This window comes from Hirundo rustica, chromosome 1 (assembly GCF_015227805.2).
Source record: "Hirundo rustica isolate bHirRus1 chromosome 1, bHirRus1.pri.v3, whole genome shotgun sequence".
Lineage (NCBI taxonomy): Eukaryota > Metazoa > Chordata > Aves > Passeriformes > Hirundinidae > Hirundo > Hirundo rustica.
Genome location: NC_053450.1, coordinates 96,826,085 through 96,847,469, shown reverse-complemented (window position 1 = coordinate 96,847,469; position 21,385 = coordinate 96,826,085). Strand labels below are relative to the sequence as shown.

At 39.6% G+C, this 21,385-nt stretch overlaps 1 protein-coding gene across 2 annotated transcripts in view; it reads left to right on the top strand.

Moving 5' to 3' along the window:
- The window catches only part of TGFBR1 (transforming growth factor beta receptor 1), a 44,663-nt gene extending 30,734 nt beyond the window's left edge, over positions 1-13,929 (top strand). For both annotated transcript variants that reach the window (XM_040060198.2, XM_040060207.2), the window contains exons 7-9: positions 7,339-7,463; positions 8,103-8,233; positions 9,599-13,929. In XM_040060198.2, the coding sequence (XP_039916132.1) occupies positions 7,339-7,463; positions 8,103-8,233; positions 9,599-9,724 (382 nt within the window). In that variant the 3' untranslated portion in view covers positions 9,725-13,929. The remainder of the gene's footprint in view (positions 1-7,338; positions 7,464-8,102; positions 8,234-9,598) is intronic.
- Positions 13,930-21,385: the final 7,456 nt, after the last annotated feature.

Below are 21,385 nucleotides of genomic sequence, written 5' to 3'. Positions count from 1 at the left end.
CAAAACAAAAAAAAAGAACCACAAAAAAACCGGAGGAGAAACTGTTACCACTTCCACCCAGGGGCTGCACAGCCCAAACCAAATTGCTTTTAAAAGCACCCTAAAGGTTTGCCCTGAAGGCCAGAATCTTTCCCCCAAAGGAAAAAACCTTTCCCTGAGATTTAAAACCTCTGTAAGATTTTTTACTTACCATACTCCAGCATGGTGACGAAAAAGCTTCCCAGTCACTCCTCTTTGCATGAAACTGACCCTGTTTGGGGCAAAAGAGCTTCCAGTTGAGGTTCCCAGGGTTGGCTGTCCGTGAACAAGTGGTTGCTTTCTTCTGAGAGCAGCCTGCTGTTCAGGAGGTTTCTTCGCAGCAGTCCAATGGGGTTTTTAAGTCCAAAGGAAAACTACAGCCTCTCTCTGTGGAGGCCAGTGTTTCAGGGACTCCACAGCAAATGCCAAGCCTGACGGCTCTCTCTCTGCATGGACGGGCCACGTTTTTGGACTCACGTGCACGTGTGAAGTTCCTCGGCCACATGCTCCATGCCTGGTTCTTTGAGCCTTCTCCTGGGAGCCACTTGTGGCTTCAGGCACCACGTTTGGGCATCATTTGTGGCAGTCTCTCTCGGAGCCCTGGCTCCATTTTTGCCTCGGCTAGCTTGAGAACAAACCACAGTTGGAAAGATTTTTCCTCAGGGCCCCAAAGATCCCAGAGAGGCTGTGAACCTTTTCCTTTAGAGAGAGCAGGCCTCCGTCCATGGCAAAAGGAAGGGTCTGCACATGATCGGGGGGAAATCAGGGCTTTATTTAGTCTTTCTCCTGTGGTCCTGCCCCCACCTGGGTTAGGAGCCCAGTCCCTGTCCCCCAGCCAAGAGGAATTCCATGTGCTTTTCCTGGCTTTTATCCAGGGGGAAGGGGCTAATGGCAGGGACAAGCTACTACCCAATCAGGGGTAAGGAGGGAGTGGAACAGAGGTGGATTACATTCCAGCGTGAGAGAATGGACAGGGACAAACCTCAGGAGTACAGAAGAAACCATTACTAAACCCAGTATAAAAATGAAATACAATAGAAACCCAAATAATACACAACAACATCTTGGAATCACATTTTTGAGAGAAATGCAAGAAGTTAAAAGTCATCTTTGTCATCTAAAGCATAAATAGAATCTTAAGTGGATGAGTCAATATTGTCTCTCTTAAAAGCTTTTTCTGAATTTGGAAATACAGGTTTTTCTTGTTCTCAGAAGAATTCAGCACTGTTTGGCTCAGTCAGCACAAGTGCAATAAAACTTACTGTCAGTAATTTATCATTGGTGAACCTTCAGGTAATAATAACTGGAAAGTATAAATAAATTTCCCTTAGTAATCCATGCAGCTATATAGCATACAGAGACAGCAGCACTAACAGTGAACCACAGCAAGCGTTTTGCATGTGGGCAACTTTTCATTCTTCTGATGCCTGTAGGTTCAGTGCTATATCAAACTGCAGTTTGGACAACTGCTTATGGAGAAGCGTGTGACAGCCAAGCCCATATGGCTTAGCAGTGTTGGAGAAAAATGTGTTGATGTTGTCCAGTCTCCAGTTTATACATCAAAAATACTTTTATTAATATATCCCTTTAGTAAGTGATATTGCAGGGTAGGGTTTGATTGGGGTTTTACAGTGAACTAGGATGCCCCTTGAGCTATGACTTTTTGGAAGGGAAAAATCCTTAAACATTATTTTAAGGCTCAGTTAACTAAAGCTTTTAGAATAAGTACTGAAAATTTGTTTTACTGACAGTTACATTGCTGAACTTATTTTGTTCTAAAGTTCTGCTGTACTAGTCCTTTGCCAGTTTTAAAAATACCACACAAATGGTCAGATAAGATTTATTTTCTGAACTACTCCTAGATTGTAAGGTACTGAGTATTATTTCTTCTCAAAGTCTCCAGTAAACAGCAGGCTTACTTGGGAATTTGTTGTTGCAAATTTAGCTGTGTGCAGGGTGCATGCCATATGTGATTTTGAATTTTCTACTAGACTTACGTGCAAAGAAAAATGATGTACAAATCAGTTACTTTCTTTAGCCTAGTTGTTGGAGAAAGCATCCTTTCAGCTGTGTTTGCTGATCCCAGTTACCAGATCTCTTCTTGCATAGGCATTATTAAATTGCTTCTTCATCTGCCTTATGCTTCTTCACAAGGGTAAAGCTGTAGCAACTCTTGCTTGCTGCAGTGGGCAGCAGGAGGGCTAAATCTGTTTCCCCTTTTAAAGACATTAGTCATTTCTTCCTCTGAAACTTGCTCATTCCTGTAAGAGGCTTAGACCCTTCTTTTTCCTCTTGTGCATTCTTAGGTAAGTAGCTCTGCACCTCTGATTAATTTTTCATAGTGCAGTTCAAGTCTTACCTCTTCAGTGACAGTTTTAACTCCCACTGATTGACACTGCTGGCTCCTCTTCTGCACATGGAAGCTCTGTGTACAAGTTCAGGGAGATTTGACAAAGTCTATGTTTTTCTAATGGTTGTTATAAAAATTTATGTCTGTGAAACAAGCAGACTTACTCTTGTGTGAGTGATCAAGGTGTTGAGTCAAACTGATGATCCCTCTTTCTGACTGGATTTTCTGACTTTATTTCTTTTCTATTCAGAGGCTTAGCTTTACCAGAGGGGTGAACTGTGTGCTTTCACAGCTCGGCCTGCAACATAAAGCAGGGAACATGAGCTTTAAACTGAGAAGGAAATAGAATCCCTCTCTCACTCTGTGAGGCAAGTAAAAAAACACTCATTCTCCTTCTGTATGTTTGTGGGTTTTTTTTAAACATGTGGCCCAGCTGTTACTTTTGATAGTTCAAATAGGTTGTGTTTTAAGAGAAGTTTGGCAGTAAATTCTTACTATGGGTGTTTCTCTGAAGTTTACCTAAACAGAATATGGGCAGAATTCTACCTTGTAGAGTATAGGCATGATGAAGGGAGATGCCACAGAACATGTTGTGTATGGGTCTGTTTGATGACACAAAGCTCCCTATATGTTGTACAAAAAAAATTAGACAACTAGTACTGAGATTTTGGACTAAAAGACATGGGAGAAAGAGATCAGCAGGTACCCAAAGTTTGGCCAGACTATGCTCAACATACTTTGTACCCTTCTTTGTAGACTTATCCTTTCGTTCTTGGATGATACTGAGCTGCAGACCTTGCCCAGAAAGTCAGAGTTACTCTATGTAATAGAGTTGCTCTCTCCAGAACCTATGATACTGCTTCTGCCAAGCAATGCATTCCCAACACATAAGCTGACAAGGAGATAGATGCATGCTTTTCTCTCTTTTGTCTAACAGCCATGAAATGGCTGAGCTGCTGATGTCACTACACGACCTCCTTGCCTTTCACCTCTCTTGTTCCAGCAATAATCTCTCAGCAGTCATTTGCCATTCTGTGTCATGGAAGCCAAAGCCAATCTAAATGCATTGATAGAGGACCATGGTAAGAGGTCAATTTGCCAGTGGAAATTGGTACACGGTGGGGGGGAGGGGTTTGCCACATTCAGGCCTCTTATGGTCTTTCTTGTTAAAAGCATTATTCTTTGGATTGTTCACAGAAGTCGAGACAATCTCTTTTACTGCTTGCTTAGTGTTTCTGGTTGACATCTTGCACTGTGGTTGGGATTTCTAGTTTGTTGGTTTTTTGGGTCCATCACTCTTTTCATTCTCATGTCCTCTTGAGATTGATCAAATATTCTTCCTGCTGGGCTCCAAGATAATCACTTACAGTGTCAACCACATTAAGTACCATAAGAGTATCCAGTAATGCAGAATCCTTGGAGAGCATTAAAGCATTCACCACAATCATCTTGCATTCTTGATTAAAACATTTTTGATATTGGTAGACCAGAACAATTATCCATATCCTTATCCGTATCGAAGATTGCAACAATACTTAATACTCCACTTCCATTCAAAAATACTGTCTATGTAAACCTTACACTCCACTTCAGACAGCTGTCCTCTGCTTGTGCTGTGTTTATTACTTGTGGGGAATTTGTATGCCTTAGGAGAACTCTCATCTCAGCAAACCTTGTTGAAGTTCAGGGTAGTTCAGAACAAATGCACCTATCGGTTGCATGTTTTACTTATCTTGAGAGCCCTTGCTTTCTTGCATCTGTGTAATTTCTGTAAGACACAGTAGTGCTGAGGGAGCTCTGAAAGGTATGATAGTCCTGGAATTTCTTTTAAGTAGCTTATTTTGTATTCTGCCTACCATCCCTGGTACTAGAAAAGAAAATCTTACTACCCTGTTGATTAAAGGAAATGTGTCTAGGCTTCTGTGCCTGTTCAGAGGTAGAGCTATTGCCAGGCACTGTATTCCACTCCAGTAATCTGCATGTGTTGCTTTTTTTCAACACTGCTCTTTCAAAGCCCAGGTGCCACTGTTGGCCTGTTTCATTGCTATGTCAGCTTGAGACTGCTGGGGCAGTGATGTGGAGAAATAACACTGAACTCTGCTAAACATCACATACTGGATTTAGCTGCCAGAACCCTACCAGAATGAGAGAGCAGTGTTTCATGCTGATGTTGACTTGATGCAGCAAATAACATTCATTCTTCCCAGAAGCCAGTTGGGATGCTGCTGTCAGTAGCTCTTGCAGTAAGGTCCACACTGACATTTTGCTTGATGTTCCCATGTCAGACTTACTAAACAAGGTAACAGCCACTCAGATGCCATGACCAGTTTTGAGGCCTTGATTCTTAGGGGAAAGTTTGTTACAATTTTTTGTCCTTACACAAAATGTGGGTAAACCAAATTCATGAGCACAGTTGTTAATTTGTAACCCACATAGGATTTGCTAATTTTTTAAAAATCATGGTTTAGGGTGGGACTTGCAGACTGTATGATGAAGAATCAGGTACTACAATGATTGTTCTCAAGAAATTTTTAACAGCTCTGGTTTCTTAACCAGGACTTCTTGTCTATTCCTGCTTTAGGCTTGTTAGGGGATGTTTTAATTGGCTGCTATAATTTGTCAGATTACAGGAGCTGGGGCTTCCTCTTGTCTGCCCACTGGAGCCCAGCTGGTGCGTTCCAAATAGCTGAGGCTGTCTGTTCATCCGAGGCCCATGTATGTCACTGCTGCTTTCTTCCTTGGGATCTTACCAGTAATACACAGACACATACAGTAGTGACAGGGCTGATTATACAGACTGCTGTGCACCATGTGTTGTCTTCAACACCCACATAAAACACTGTTGGAAGTTGTATAAAACATAACTATAGACAGCCAAGTCTCCTTCCTTCTCTTCAGCTGATCAGGATTAAACTTCATTAGTGAAAGTACATACTCCTTTGTGCAGCCTCACAACTCCTGACTCATTAAAGAAATAAGGGTATTGATCTAGTATTGATACCCAGCTGTGAAGGACAAAAACTCTCTAACAGTTTAAAGTTAGAAAGTGTATGTTTATTACAGCCAGGCAGCATGGGGATATTTCCCTAATTCGCACTGCGAAATTCACAGGTAATTACAAAGCCTTTTATTTACAAAAGTGTTGAATACCCAAAATACAAATACATATTCATACCCCTGTCACCTCCCATTTCTCGCTTCTTATGCTAATTGACAAAAAGGCTATTAAGCATGTGTACTTTGTTTCTTAAAATGAGTCGGGGGTCTATTCTGGGGAGGGGTCACCCAAAATGAGGAAGTAAGATGAGTCTTCCTCGTCCTGACCTTTCTACCTTTTCAATGCATTCATGATGAAGAATCCTTGGTAAAACTTATAGTTTCCTGTATTCAGTGGGTCCTTTAAGAAGGAAATCTGCAGCTATCTTATGTCCTATTTACCACATTTTGTTTTTCATTACAAGCACAGCTACATAAACATAAAGCTGACAAGCAATGAGTTACTAAATCTGGGGTATCTTATCTAAGATCCGGCTTCTGTTAACTGTGAACAAAGCTTACCTATCTACTTCAGCTATTTCAGCAACTTATTATCTTAGCTTTCCTAAAAATCCCTAATTCTTCAAATTTAATGTCTCACTTCATGCACATTTATGAGCCCCTCAACCATCCATCTGATGCTTGCTGTGTCTAATGTCCTTTCCTGTGCTCCATGGATCTTGTACTCCCCAGCTGAGTTAATGCACAGCAGCAAACAGCTGATGTATTCGTATGCATGCCCTTGTGCATGGATTCCCTCAAATACCAGCATGGGCCCTTGCTCTGGCAAATATCCCTGCCCAGGCTGCCTGGGTGCTGGCTAGACCAGCTTGAAGGTTGTTAGTGCAGGGTTGGGAAAACAAAACCTGGCCCAGTTCAGCAGCTGTGACTCCCACTCCAGTTGCTGATGCTGAGAGACCCTTAACTCTATTGTTCTCATCACCTTTCTCTCCTGTAGCTGGTACATATAAGCTGTGACTAGGAAGCCTATCATTCATGGTCTTATTTCAGTAGCTGAAGCAGCTACTCATTTGCTCCCGTTGCTGGCACCAGGGTTTCCTTCACCTTCTGTCAGACTACATTTGCTGGCCCAGAATTCATTCACAGAATGACCACTGTGTGGTCTCCCCACAGTAGCTCTGCGTGTATGCCCTTATCACCTGCAGACATGCTCCTAGGACTTGTAGTCCCCCTTCCAGCTACTGATGTTGAGCCCCTCCTTCTCTCTAATTTCAGCTTCATCCCTTGTTCTGCTCCAGTTGCTAGACCTGAACATACTCATACCTGCCTGCAGTTGCTGACATACAGTTCTTAGAGGACACATGCATGTGGGCTTGAGAGTGAGATTGCACAGAATAGTTAGGATTTAATAAAATAGGATACACTAGTGAGCATGTGCAGACTAACAGCCTCTTATGCAACTGGCTCCTTTGCTACCCTTTTCTATCTGTTGCCGCACTTTTGTTCCCTTTCTCCTGAACATTCCTTGATAAGCACTGCATAGTTGCACAAGCCTTCCTTCAATGTCCTCAGTCCTCATGTTCTTCTGGTTTCCCACTTACTGGCAGTCACAATGTCCAGACTGTATGCACCTCTGTAAAGTTATGCCTGGAGTTTCTTAATAGCTTGTCAACGAAAAACCGGAGACTTTCGGTCTTAGTCGCTGTCTCAGTTGTGCCTTGTCTATCAGGTTTATGGCTCTAGTTGTTTATGTTTCACATTTTACTTATTCCCCCTATTTCTCTGCTTGTTTCTCTCAGTTTACTTATCCCTTTACATTGACTTGTCTCTGATTGGATAACTTTAATGAAGCAGATTTTTCTTTATCTCCTTTTCCACAAAAGTACATTATTTTGTATTTGAGCTGATCAGTAGTGCTGAACTTTTTCTACTCTTAAGTGTTTATGCAATGAATTTAATTTTTTTTCACACAGGTACATGGCTCCTGAAGTTCTAGATGATTCCATAAATATGAAACATTTTGAGTCATTCAAACGAGCAGACATCTATGCAATGGGATTAGTGTTTTGGGAAATAGCTCGTCGGTGTTCAATTGGTGGTATGTGGCAATCTTTACAAAGTGGGACATATTAAGGAATTATAAGTAACAAACTTATTCAAGGTCTGAAAACAGTTTGCTCAAAAAACAGTGCTAAGTAATAGCCAGTCTATCTCAGACTTTCTAATTGTTAATCCTGTAAATGATAACTGGTCTAGTCAACCTTTTTCTAGGTTGACAGACCATACTGGTTGAAGAAAACAGAAAATATTTTTGTCTATTTTTTTTCTAAAAATTTACATAGAAGGAAGAAAAGGGTAAAATTTAATATTCTTGTGAGCAAGGGGCAAACACCACAAGACCTAGCTATAATGTGCTCAGATAAATCTATACCTTATTTAAAATGAAGCATGCTGTTATAAATCATATGCAAGAAGCATGTTTTTAGTAAAGCATATGAAAGATTTGATGTAGCTTATATCTCCTACGAATTTATAAATTTTAGATTCTTCAAGAGTAATGTAAACACTCCTAAGGTATGGTTAAAGATTTTTGTTTGTTTAATTGTCAGTCATTGTGATGTTACTTTTAAAAATGAAAACTAAAAACTGGTAGGGTACTGATAAGGAACACAGTAAAAAGTGAAGAATAATGTAATCCAGTGTTAGCTAAAATAAAGCTATTTTCAACCTGTTACAGGAATCCATGAAGATTACCAGTTGCCATACTATGACCTCGTTCCTTCAGACCCTTCTGTTGAAGAAATGAGGAAAGTTGTGTGTGAACAGAAGTTAAGGCCCAATATTCCAAACAGATGGCAGAGCTGTGAGGTATTAACTAACCTTGCTAAAGCTGCTTTAATGGACACTAGAGCTTTTACTGATTTCAGTGGCTTAAAAATCATGCTTATTGTTGAAGGGAGAAGACCTGCTTTTAGGAGAACTTAATTAATTTCATTCTAATCATTATGGTTTTATTAAAAGCATTGTTCCTTGGCTATATCCATAAGTATTTAAATGTAATTTCATAGAAGTTAATAATCCTCCTGCGTGGAGGATTCTAGGATCCCTTCCTGCAAAGCACAGATGATGTTAATATAAATTAGAGCTAGTCTGAATTACATTATGCAGGAAGCATCATTGCAAATAAATTGTACTATGTCTGACTAGGCTTGAGTTAATGGCCTTCATAGTAAGCCGTGTGAGGCTGTGTTTTGGATTTGTGACTAAAACAGTCTGATAGCACACTGATGTTTTAGCTGTTGTTGAACAGTGCTTGCACAGCTTCAAGGCATTTTTTGTTTCTCAGGTAGGCTGGGTGTGGACAAGAGCGTGAGAGGGAGCAGAGCTGGGACAGCTGACCCAAAACTGGTCAGAGGGAATGTTCCATAGCATTGCTCTGGGAGCCCAGTGAGGGCTACAACCAGTTCGTTCTGACTCACAGCTTGGAGGAACAGCTGCAGCGGGCTGCAGGAGCACTGAGGCACTGATAAGGATGAGGTGCTTTGGATAGAGGAGGGAACCTGGGTTGTGGCACGTGTGGAATGAATGCGTGGCAGAGATAAGAGTTGGGCAAGAGTGCACAGGAAGGAGAGAAAGGTGATGAATGCACCAACAAACTACGAGACAGGAAGTTATTGGAGTTGAAATTACTAATGTAATACAGCTTTTGTGGTATTTTGGAATGTAGAGCTGTTACTTTATTTCATCTGACATTTTTTTGCTTTGTTACAAATAACTCATAGAAGCACTCAGATTTCAAAGAATGGCCGTTTGAAGGATAAAAAGGCTTCAGAAATTTTTAGAATTCTTGCAGAGCTTCAGTTTGAGGAAGACAGCTCATGAACTTAATTGCTATACATTGAACTAACTCCTTAACTGCAAGTACAATTAAAAAGTGTATTTTTGTCTGATGTGAGAATTCAGAAAACAGTTACAGATGAGCTGCTAATTTTTCATTAATAAACTTTTTCATGGGTCAAAAGTCTACTGAAAAATAATCAGGTTTGTTCTACAGCGTTCACAGTTTTACTTCTCTGTAAATAAAGTTTTTTTGGTTTTTTTTTTTAACAGCACACTCTCCCATGCAGCTGTAGTACTAGTAGTGGACTTAAGAAATGCCTGAAGAGTCTAAAGCAGAGCAGCAGATACATAGGCTACACTGGAACAGCACAATGACTTGTGTTTCCTTTGCAGGCATTGCGAGTGATGGCAAAAATTATGCGGGAATGCTGGTATGCCAACGGGGCCGCTCGCCTGACAGCTTTGCGCATTAAGAAAACATTATCACAACTTAGTCAACAGGAGGGGATCAAGATGTAATCCTGGATTTGCTATCGAAGAACATGTGAAAATCCCTATCTGCACCAAAGTGGCGTATTAAGAAGGTTAATTGTTCTACCTCACTGGGGGAACAGAAGGATATTGCTGCCTTTTAGTACTTCATAGGAACGTCACTTATTAGGATTTTTGTGGATGTGCTAAACAGTTGTGTTGGGTCTTTCTGTGCACTGTGAACCTCTTTTCTGGGTTACTTACAAAACATCATGTATTCTAGTTTCATTAATCCATAATTTTTTTATTTGGGAAGTTGATAGCTGGTCTTTGCTAGTTAACTGTGCTAAATGTAGAAGGTCTTTTCTGAAATGAAACTGATTCACTATATTGTTCTACAGTGCATTGACAGCTCTTAAAGCAACTTTATTCCTGCCTGGTACATTGACTACTCTGAACCACTGTCTTGATTCCTTGATTCAGATTGTGAATGTACTATTGGACCTTGCTAGCTATTAAAGCAGTGCATCTTTTGGACTCTTACCTTGAGTTACAAATTGACCTCATTCAGTTGAGGGAATATAACTTATGCAACTATACTTTGTACATGATTAATCTTTTTTTTCCATTTTTTCAGAACACTACATTGTCTTCAAAATAGATTGTATTATGCCAGTAAGTGCCACTTTTGAGTCTTTTAATGCAAAATGATAGGGATGTACAAAGCCTATGGTACTTTTGGTTTCAAAAATATAAGTTAAATGTTGTTCCTTTGCCTAGTTAAGATTTAAATCTCACTCATTGCAACAGTGAGTACATAACTGATAGAATATCTTCAATTTTACAAAATCTGACTCTTGAAACCACTGTAGGAGTTTTAAATAGCGTAAGCTAGTAAATTCACTGTCATATTTTGTAATTGTCCAGTTATGAGTCATAATTATGTAGAAGATTTTTTTTAATCAAGTTATACTTCTAAAATGCTTGAAGTACTTATGTACTTCAGAAAAGTAGCAAGAAAAGTAAAATGTTAAGGGAGATTTTGCTTCATTAAATAAATATGAAAAGCCTATTTTCAGTGCAGTTCTGCCGAGTCTTAAGGCTCAAAGAACAATATTTGCAATTACATAAGGATTAAGTGCACCTGTCATTAGAGAAAAGTTATTTGGGCTTTTGTACTAGACAGTTCAAAGCTGCTTATAAATTTTACGTGCGTGTATGTTATGTGTGCCTCATACACAAAGTAGTGAGCTAGAGAAGGTGGTGAGCTGCAGGTCTTAGGATACAAATATCAGGGGATTCCAGCAATCCTCTTCATTGTTAGAAGAACAAAGCTTATGGTGACTTGTGTTGTCATAAGAACACAGAAGAATATGCATGGCTTTTGTCAAGATTTCCTTGAGTTTCTGAGTATCATATTTTCACAAACCTGTTTGTGAAAATCACATTTCTTCCGCTCAAATGTACAACAAAAACTTGCTGTTACTGGGATATTTTAGAAAGAGTCTGGTTGACCTTTGGTTTCATTAATGTCCAAAACAGTAGTATTCCATTATGTAAATATGCCTGGTAATTAATATGCTGCCTAACCTGCCACTCTTCAGAACACATTATGCGTCCCATTATGCACCACACATGGCAACCTTAAACTTAGCTTCCTTTTCATCCTTCAGCATAGAGCCCACTGAGAGTTTGTTACCAAGATGGTGGCGGTGGCAGGGTGGTTGCTGGCAGCAGCACAATCAAGGTTCTGTGCCATGGTCTGTGATGTGTGGTAGCTAAACCAGGAAGAGGAATGAGGCAGGAAGAAGAGGCTACATAGGTGACACATGCCTGACCCAAGAAAAGCCTTAACACTTAATTTTTATTTATTTCTGTATTATTACTGCTTGCTTAGAGGTCAGTTTAAATGATGTCAGAATTACAGGTCCTCAAAGGCTGAACTGCAGATAATTGAATGTTTTTGTCAACAACAAAATGGATGAGTTTATTCATCCTGGAAGACAGTATCCAGGAAAAAGGGAAAAATAAGAGAAGTTCTTAGAAAACTATTAGGCTTAAACATATGTACAGAGGTCACGCTTGTGTTTGTTTGGCATTATCTGACAAGTCAGGCTTATGTGCTTCAGGCCTCCATCAATCAAAGCTGGATTAAATATTACTTCATGTAGGTATTTTAAATAAACTATGCCTTTGTGCACATGGACAGTTGTACACTAGAGAGGTTTTCAGTCAACTGTTAAAAAAAAAGTTGAATATAACAAAGCTTTCATGCCCATCTACTTGGCAGTCTCTGTAGCAAGTCCTATGTATCCATACAGATACTTAAAGAAAACAGGTCATCATGAAAAAAGGTCACGCTCTCCATGCTAATTTCAAAAGCTTCCTACTCTCTTAAATTTCACGTTTTCATAGGGGTCCTGGGGTCCTTACCATAGATACAACTGTTACAGCTCCTACTTCAGAAATATCAGGCTACTGGATTGCCTCAGATCTCTCTAGTAAATTTGGTGGTAACAGGAGAGCTTACAGTATAATATATCAAATAATTTTTTAGTGGCTTTTTTAGCACCCACAAAACATTATCAGCATAACATTTAATTTCCTAAAATATATGGAACAGTTCTGTTGCATTTTAAAGAGGATATACAGCAGCTGAACTGCATCATGGATCACAGATGGTTCTGTCAACAATATAACTGTGTGTTATTTTGTCTCAACCACCTGCAAATCTTCATTCTTCTGAATTGCTAGTAACTGTTCTTACTTTGTTCAGAATTTAGCTTTGTAATACAAGCTTGCAGAAACAAAGCACAGAAGGATGCTTGACACAGTGTATGACATAAGGAACAGTATTTTAGAACAGCCTTACCATTCCTATTGGGCTGCAGAACAGGAAAATTCTGAATAGGGCTATATGTATCCTCAGTTCTGACACCACAACTTCTAGCTTTGTTCTTCTTTTCGATTATATGAACTGAATACCTTTTTCAAAGGCTGTGTCTGTATATATTATGTAACTTTAAATGTTACCTGTGTAAGATCATATCTTATATATATGGACACAGGTACATGTAAGTATTTTTTAAATTAAGATTGTAATATCACCAGATCTGCTCTTGGACATCCAGGGGGACCAAAATATTTTAACATTCAAAATGTTAATTTTGTATCATTTCAAGTGTATACCAAAACAGTTCCTGATTAATACTGATGCAAATGTTTATTGTAAATAATACATACATTATGCATTCACTTAAGTTTTGTGGATTTAATCATCTTTACATTTTAGTAGCATTGAAGCCTCAGTTTGGTTTACAGACTTATGACCAGATGGATATGGACATGGAGAACGAGGAGCATTGGAAATGGTCTGATGCTGAAAAGCCTGAAATGTCATTTTTGAAATGCTGGAATTCTTCAGGGACCTTCCAACCTTAAAAGCTGGAATTTTGGGATGTTTCTCAAGCAGATTCTCCAAGTATGACACACTGTCACCCTCCAGTGGTTCTGCTTGTAATCCTAAGAAAGACTTTGTATATAAGTAAAGACATTGGGATTGACTCTATGGGGACATGGTGTCAGATGAAGTAAGAGGCTATTTTTATTTTTTCAGTAATGGCTCTGAGTGTGATTGCCATGAAATTCACCTTTTAGTTAGTTCCTTGTTTATATTGTGCCATTGAAATAATTGCAAGGTGTTAATCATTTTGTGTTTGAAAAACAAGCAAACAAAAAAACCCCTTCACCATATCCATTGCTTTAAACTCAGATTACCTCTTAAAAGACCAAGGTACATTTACCTCATGTGTATATAATGTTTAATATTTTTCAGAATGTTCTCCAGGTTTGCAGTTACATGTTTCTAGAAATATGGGTATTACGAAATTTATAACTTCAGTGGTACTAAGTGTATTATTTGGTGCCCCAAAACACTTCGTTTTCTGTATTTTATTGTATTAGAAAGTTTGCTGCTTTGTCACTGTAGCACTTGCCCTTACATAGCTGTGTGGATACTGCCTTGTAAATTTTACTTTTTGGATAATTTGAGGATCCTGTACAGATGAGTGTCACTTTTTTAAACCTTACCAAATTGTGCATTTCCCTTACATTTCTGAAAATGTGTATTGCATTTGTAGATTATACATTTCAATGGATTGTAAATAGGACACTAGAAGAGTGGATGCTTATGTTAAGTGCTAACACTACAGTAGAGAGATTAAAGCAGTGAAAATAAAACACTTTTTTCAAAATGCATGAGTTGTCTTTCAGAACAAGAACTTGCAGGTAGATATAGGTTTGTATGTGATGTTCCTACCTGCTAAAATATGGATTTACTGTGAATTCCTGTCCTCAGAAGGAATTTCTTCTAGTACAAAAATGCTTAAAAGGATTTGCTACTGCCAAGGCAATCCACTTCATCTGTGCTATGCACATAATGATAAAGTGCCTGCTCTTCCTTGCCTCCTACATCCTTGCTAGTATAAGAACATAGCTGGTGACTCTCATCTCCTGGACAAAATTAGTAATGACAAATTGTTCCCTCTCCACATTTATGTTTGCATAGAAATAACATTTAGTCTATTTTAGTCTGTTCAAGCAGCTCAGTGCATCCCAGAACTGAAAGTAAAATCAGCTTGTGTTGGAGTGGATTGTTTCTGTGCAAAACTCAGTTTCAGGCTGGTGTTACATTTCTGAAGGGAAGTGGAGATTTAGACACAACAAAAATAGGACATCTTGCCTGCACATAAGTTTAGGTTCATCCTTCAGTTTTCGCTCAGACAGAATTACCAAAAATTACTTCTTCCAGCAAACTTTGTCCACAATGGGAAGCCATAAGGGGTCCAGAGAAAGGCCATGGCTATGTTAAAACACTGCATTCCTTTCAAATGCTTATACAGGAGCTATGATTATTTGGATGAGAACAAGTCCCTCTCTTATGAGTGGCTAAAGGAAAGCCAATGCTACCCCTGCAAGCAACCAAAACTCAGTAAAATCCTGAATCCCTCTATTGCATTTTGTAGAAGAAATGTGCGCCTTGGAACTAGCATAGCAATGTTGCTCTCTCCCAAATTTAGTTTTTGTGGAGTAGTTTTCTCTGATTCATGCTTTTGAGGGCCTGAGCCTAAAATCTGAAAATTCATAAACAGCAAAATATCACAAGTAACTTAAATGTGAGGGTGTTTTAGGATCATTTTAAAGGAGACACTGAATTCAGAAGATCTGCGTGCTGGTTTGGATTGCAAGTTAGCATAGAGTGTCAGATTTTCAGCTGGCTGCTTTGCCCAGCACAATTTTTTTTTATTATTTTTAAAGCGGGACTGTTGAAATGGATTCTTTTTAATACTCACTGCAGCCCAGCAATGATTATTTTCTGTAGGTGCAGCATAGCTAAAGAGTATATAAACAAACCACTTCCATGCAGTACCAAGTAAGTGCTACAGTTTTCCTTTTATCAATTTTTGTGATGTTGGTAACTGACGTGCAGTGATGTACCCAGTAATTGTAGTATGGCATAAGGGTGGTCCTGGCAGAAAATAGATTCCTTTTAAATAGGAAATCAGAAATTCCAAATCTCTCACTCAGTGCTCTTACTAGCTATTTTTATGTATCCAGCCAAGCCATAGTGTTTTAACTGGAACTAAAATTGTTCTTTGTTTTGCTGATGAAGGTGTACTGGAACATCACTCAGCAAACCCCCTTACCAACATGATAGGCTGCTGGGGTTTTGAGTATCATAGTTCTATCTTGGAGTGGCTGGAGTTGTTCCCAAGTCTTCTAGGTTGGAAAAAAAGAAATGTTGGCACAGAATTTCCTTTGTCAACTTGCCTGGACTGCAAAGAAAGTCCAGTACTGCTTGAGAAACTTACACCCTTAAGTCTTCCTCAGAGTTCCTTGAAAATAAGTTATAAATCCCCAGTCTCTGAGGTGAAATGGCACTTGAAATCATTGCCTCTCTTTTGAGAATGGAAAAAAAAAAAGCCAGCGCAAACCATACAGATATGTTCCTATGCAGGATTGCAGTGTTTATTGGTATTAAAATTTTGAGTTCTCACTGGAGATACAGAGTCAACCTTCTCAAGATGTGTTTCTAATTAGCTCAATTAGGAAAATGAGAAGAGTTCTCCCACCAGCCAGTAACAGAAAGTCTGTGTAAGCAGTTGAAGTATTGGGCACGTGATACTCAATTTTATATAATGTCAAATATATTTATGTATGTTTTTGAATGAAGGGTGAAGGAGTTAGGAATTTGCCATTAAATCCAAGCAGGACTTACGGGATGCATAGTGAAGGAAAAAAGGACAGGCAGAGGGAAAGATTTAGGTGACCTGAAGAGGAATGAGCATGGGAAAATAGAGGAATAAGGTGATAAAAAGGGTGGGTCATATATAAATAGCAGACCAGTTAGTGTGCCAGTCTGTCTGTGCCCAGCACAGCCTCTTCCTTTATTTTTAAATCCCTTCCTGCCTGAGGGACTCAGTTCTGGGGATACAGAGATGTCTGAGCAGCTGGGGCCAGACCACAGCTGGGAGTTCCTGTGAGTCTGCGGTGAAGCAACGGGAAAGACCAGAGTGAGCGGACCCAAGTGTCAGCACATGGAGTGTGACCATAGGTCATGGGTGCCTGCATATCCATAGTGCCGGTGGCTGGAGTGGGACTGCAGCTCCAGTGCTTCTGTGGGATTGCAGTTCCAGTACACCAGTGGAACTGTAGCTCCTGTACTCCAGTGGGACTGTAGCTCCAGTACCAGCAGCCAGTGGGACTGGCATTGTGACAGCTGCTTGTGGGGTGTACATCTGTGCCTCTGAAGATGTGGGAGTCATTAGTGTTGGCTGTTCTGATCTATCCTTACGTTCTGGTGGTTCTGGGTTACCTGCTAATGAGGACATACAGTTGTTTTTCTTGAAGATTTGTGGCCCAGTGCAGTTGCTGGAATTGCTCGCCTGGCTCTTGTAGCTTGGGCAATGGAAGCTTGTACATCCAGAACTGGGCATCACTGTTTTGATTCTTGACATTGGTCATCTACCCATAGGGACTAGAAAATATCTATGTTATTGTGGTATTAAATTAAATATCAAAAAAGCTAGATAGAAAAGGCAATAAGTAACAGTCTCAAGATGTTATAAAATGAGAGTTGGCAATAAATTCCAAGTTGACTCTGTGTTATAATACCTACCTATTGCTCTGGACATCCCTGGATGCTAATTTGCTTTCATTCCATTTTCCCATTCCCTTCTATGCTATGGGCTTGGGAAACATGTGTAGTCCCACTGTTCAAACTCTTAATTAGTACAGGAATACGGTAAAGAATGGCAAGAATTCTGTGATACCACAGTTACTGTCTAATTCTAATGTGTTTTCAAAGAGTGGAATCAAGCTGTGCTTTCTTTCATTATTGCCCTCCTGTGGCTTGGACTCTCTGACCTACATCTCCTTCCATAAAGACAGTTTTTTGTTGCTGTTAACAGAAGGGTCAGGGAGATTCAGTTTCTGAATCTCTCTGGACAATTCTTCCTTAAAGCAAGCTACCTTTTTCTTACCTTTGTTCAGGAAACTGCTTTGCCTATGATTTTTTTGCAAAGATAACTCTTTCCCACTCTGGAGAATAGAAGGCTTTAAATTTTTGTATTGGGACATCTGAGCCCTTACAGAGATCCTCACTTCCATCTATCCAGGTATGAAAGATCCATGGAGTGTTGGTCTCCTCACTGCAGTAATATTGTCAAATTGCTAATTTCCATCTCTTACAAAGGCTCCTTGTGCTGAGTCTCATGTGATGGCAGGCATTCAGCCTCCTAAGCCTCGTATCATAGCTGGTAGAGCTGGTAAGCATTGCCCTTTCTCAAAATCCTCTGAACAGGATTGAACTCCCTTGCTGGAGACAAACCCCACCTGGACACGTTCCTATGTAACCTGCTCTAGGTGCCTTTGCATGGGGGTTGGACTAGGAGATCTTCAGAGGTCCATTTCAACACTAACAATTCTGTTATTCCGTGAACTTCAAGAAGAAGGGAATATTGCAAAGAAAAACATAATGCAACATTTCTTTTTTTAACTTCTTCAGGCTGTGTTGTCAGTATGTGCAATATTCTCACAGCCTCTCCTCTGAAGTCCAACTCTTCTGGTTCTTGAATTAAGGGGATGCTTGAGAAGGAGAGGTGGATGCTTTGCTGCCTTTACTGTTGTTGCAGTTGCAGGAGGCTTGAAGTACAACACTAGGGAAAGTCATATGGTAAAATTTTCCCAAGAGTTTTCATACAGATAATCTCAGTGTAACTATACAAACAGGTAAGACATTTTAAAGAAAAGTTCCAGGAAAGTAACCTGTCTCTGTTAATCATTCTGCTAACCTTTGAGTTCTAGCACAAAACCTATATTACATATGTCTTGGTTTGAAAAGACAGGTATCTGCTAGGGAGAGGCGGGGCCTCTAGGAATGGGAAATTCCAATCCCTTCCCTCCAAGTTATTATAATTTGGAAGATTAAAAAGGCTTTTCAGTCAGAGCTATGGGGAAAGGAGTAACAGTCCTTTACTAGTAAATATAACAGGACAGACAAACAACAATAGCAATAATAATATTAACCTCTGGGTTCTGGTGTTGGTATCCTCTGGTCGGTCCCTCCCTATGCGCCACCCCCCTCCCCCAGGTTGTTTCCCATTGGTTGTGGTTCGTCTCCCTGCCCTTTCCCCCCGGGTTTAAAAATCCCTGCCATGAGAGTTTCTCCCTCTTTCTGTTCCTCCTGGAGTTTGAGTTCTACAATAAAGCTGTAGGACTCTGGTCCCGAGGAAGAAAAAGAGCACCTCTGTCTTTTACCTTCTGTCCATTACAGGGTAACGCTCCAGGGTCTGGAGCTAGCTAAGATTTGACCCCAAGAGCGAGGTACCCCTATATATTTGCTACCCTTCAAATTAAAAACAGATGTTTTCTTTAGACCATTTGAAATCTGGCTGAAGTTAAAGAAACTTTTAAATATGTTCAAATGGATAAATGTTTAGGTATCACTGTTTTTCACATCATGCCACTCATTTTTAGAAGTTGAATGACTGCTTGTTTGGTTTTTTTTTCATCCAGTGGATCTTCTCTGTTGGGAATAATTATCTTGGTATTTCTGGGTTGCATTTTGTGTGTATTTAATCTTGTAGTATGGAGAAAGACAATTCCATCACTCATCTTGCTCCCTTGCTTACTTCATCCCTCTGTTTTAGCTAATGCACTATTCTTTCTGCTATCATGTGTGCTGAGTCACTGGCACTGGCACTCAGTTCTCCTCACAGTTCCATTTCCTGCTCCATGTCAGAAAACCACTTGAAAAGCTGGAGGCAGTTGATTTGGTTTAGTTCATTTGAAAAGGTTCATTTTCTATGCAATTTCTCATGGTTTTCTTGCCTTTTGTACAGCCTGGCTCTTGGAGACTTTACAGAGAAATTTTATCCAGCAGTGGGTCTCCCCCTCCGTTATTGGGGATGAGGGGAAAAGAATTCTCCCAGATCATTCTTAACATGAGTTCCCTTCACGTGTGAAGTATTCTGTGTGCAGGGGTGCACAACTAATGTGCACCCCTTCGCACAGAATACTTCACACGTTGTTGTTTTGCTTTTGCTTTGGCCCCTTACTCCTTCAGATTTAAAGGGTGAAACATCTCAGTTGTATGCTTGAAGTCTGCAGAATAAAACCTCTCTATTGATACGGACTGTGACTCCAGTATCCTTAATGTTCAAAACCTCTCCTAGATTTTTACACATAAAGCAGTTCTCAAGTGTACAGCAAACTGTAAAAACAGTAAAATACAGCAAACTGTAATGCTCTATTTCTTTCTGTATAATTTTCTGTTTGAAATAACTTGTGATTGCAAGATTCATGGGGTGACTTACAGAAGCAGACCTCTGTATGGGTCTATTATACCATCCTGGAAAATATCTGAACTCAAGCTAGATAAAATTCCTTTAATGAAATTTCTTAGGTGGAAAAGGAAGGAGGAAGACTAGTGATCATTCTGTGCTATCTGGGGTGAAAGGATCGTTACCATGTTATTCCTGTTTTAACTGTAAAAAGATGGTGGTTTTGGTTGGAATTCTTAAAATCTATGCTTTAAAGAATTCTTTGTTTACAACAGCCCTTAGGAAAACAAAAAAGATAAAAGTAAAAATAGAATACAATCAAATTAAACAACCAGTGATGTCACTTTGAAACTTGTTAGCTTCAATATATACCAGCATGTTTCCTTCAGTGTCCATCTGTTAGACGTGATTATTAAGGCAGCTACACCCTGGGATAAATATAAAACTTACGAGAAATTCTAATATTTATAGATCTAGATTGGTTGGAATTTCTCATTTAGAGGTTAATTAGAGGTTAATACAGTCCTGGGTGATGACAATACTTATACATACTCAGGTGACTGAGCTCCTGAAGATTCATATTTGATCATGAAGTGATTTAGAAGAAATTTGAAGAAGTTGGGGTTTTTTCTGCACTCCTGAGGGTTTTAGTTGCAGCCACATGCCTTATCTAAGTGGTATTGGAAAAATCATCTGCTCGAAGCAGAAACACACTTCTGAAGCAGAAGTGGTGTTTAAGGTGCTCTGTGTGACTGATTCCTGAGGCAGAACCACTCTGGCAGGGGTCTGGTCACTGGGGATCTATGTGTTTTCATGCGGTTGTTTCTCCTTAAAGTCTTGAGCACAATTGGAGGTGATGTATATAGGCCAAAGTTCAGGAAGATGTCATCTCTCCAGTGACCTGTTTACTATGTCTAAGTGGGAGTACAGAAACTTTATGAATTATTTCAGATGTTTTACTTCTGAGTGACTGATTAAGTTATGAATCTATCCCTCAAGTATAGACCTGTGTGCTGTTTCTGGCTCCCTGTCAGTCTCTTTCAAACTGTCTCCCTAGGTGAAGCCTGACATTTGGGAAGCAGGAGCTACAAGTCCTTGCAGAGTATGTGATTGTGGACCTGAAAAATGTGGTCAGGCTGAAAGGACATTCCCCATTTCAATTTTCTGAAAGTTTTCTCAAACTTTGCAAGATTGAGGGAAGAAACCAAGGCTGATTCTTAAGCAAAGATTTTCATGTCAGGCCCTTCTCAAACAAATGCATAGGAAAATTTCCTAAAAAGCAAGGAAGGTTTATCTGAAGTCAGAGGTAATCACAGAAAAGATAGGAGGTGATTTAGTTTTCCATCACTTGGTGTTGCTTAGGCAAAATTTAATGTGGATTGATGGCCTTTTACCTGGTTAAGTACCTCCACTCAAGAAGATAAATATCCATCTATTCACAGGTGAGGCAGTGAAACACACACCCTGAGAAAAGGACTCTCCTATCTTCCTTAAGGAAGGCTTGGGAGTCACATGACAAGGTAGAAATAATTACATAGAGAAAGTCGTCGTAGCAAGGAACATAAGACACGTATTTTTAAAGGTCTAATAAAGAAATGTCTGTGCAAACACACAAACACAATCTGATGAAATAAAAATTCAAAAGATATGGATATGACAAATCAAGGATGAAAATTCATGGCTAAGAAAGTGAGAAAGAAAGAAACAAAGCTGTAGCACTGTAGTTCTCATGCCATCTGTGCATACAAGGAGGTGCTAGACAGAATTTTGCTGACATATCCTGTGATATGTGGCCTAAAGTTAATTTGTGTCGTGATGTGTAATTAATCCACGATAAAATGTAATAATATGCAACGTAAAATTGATC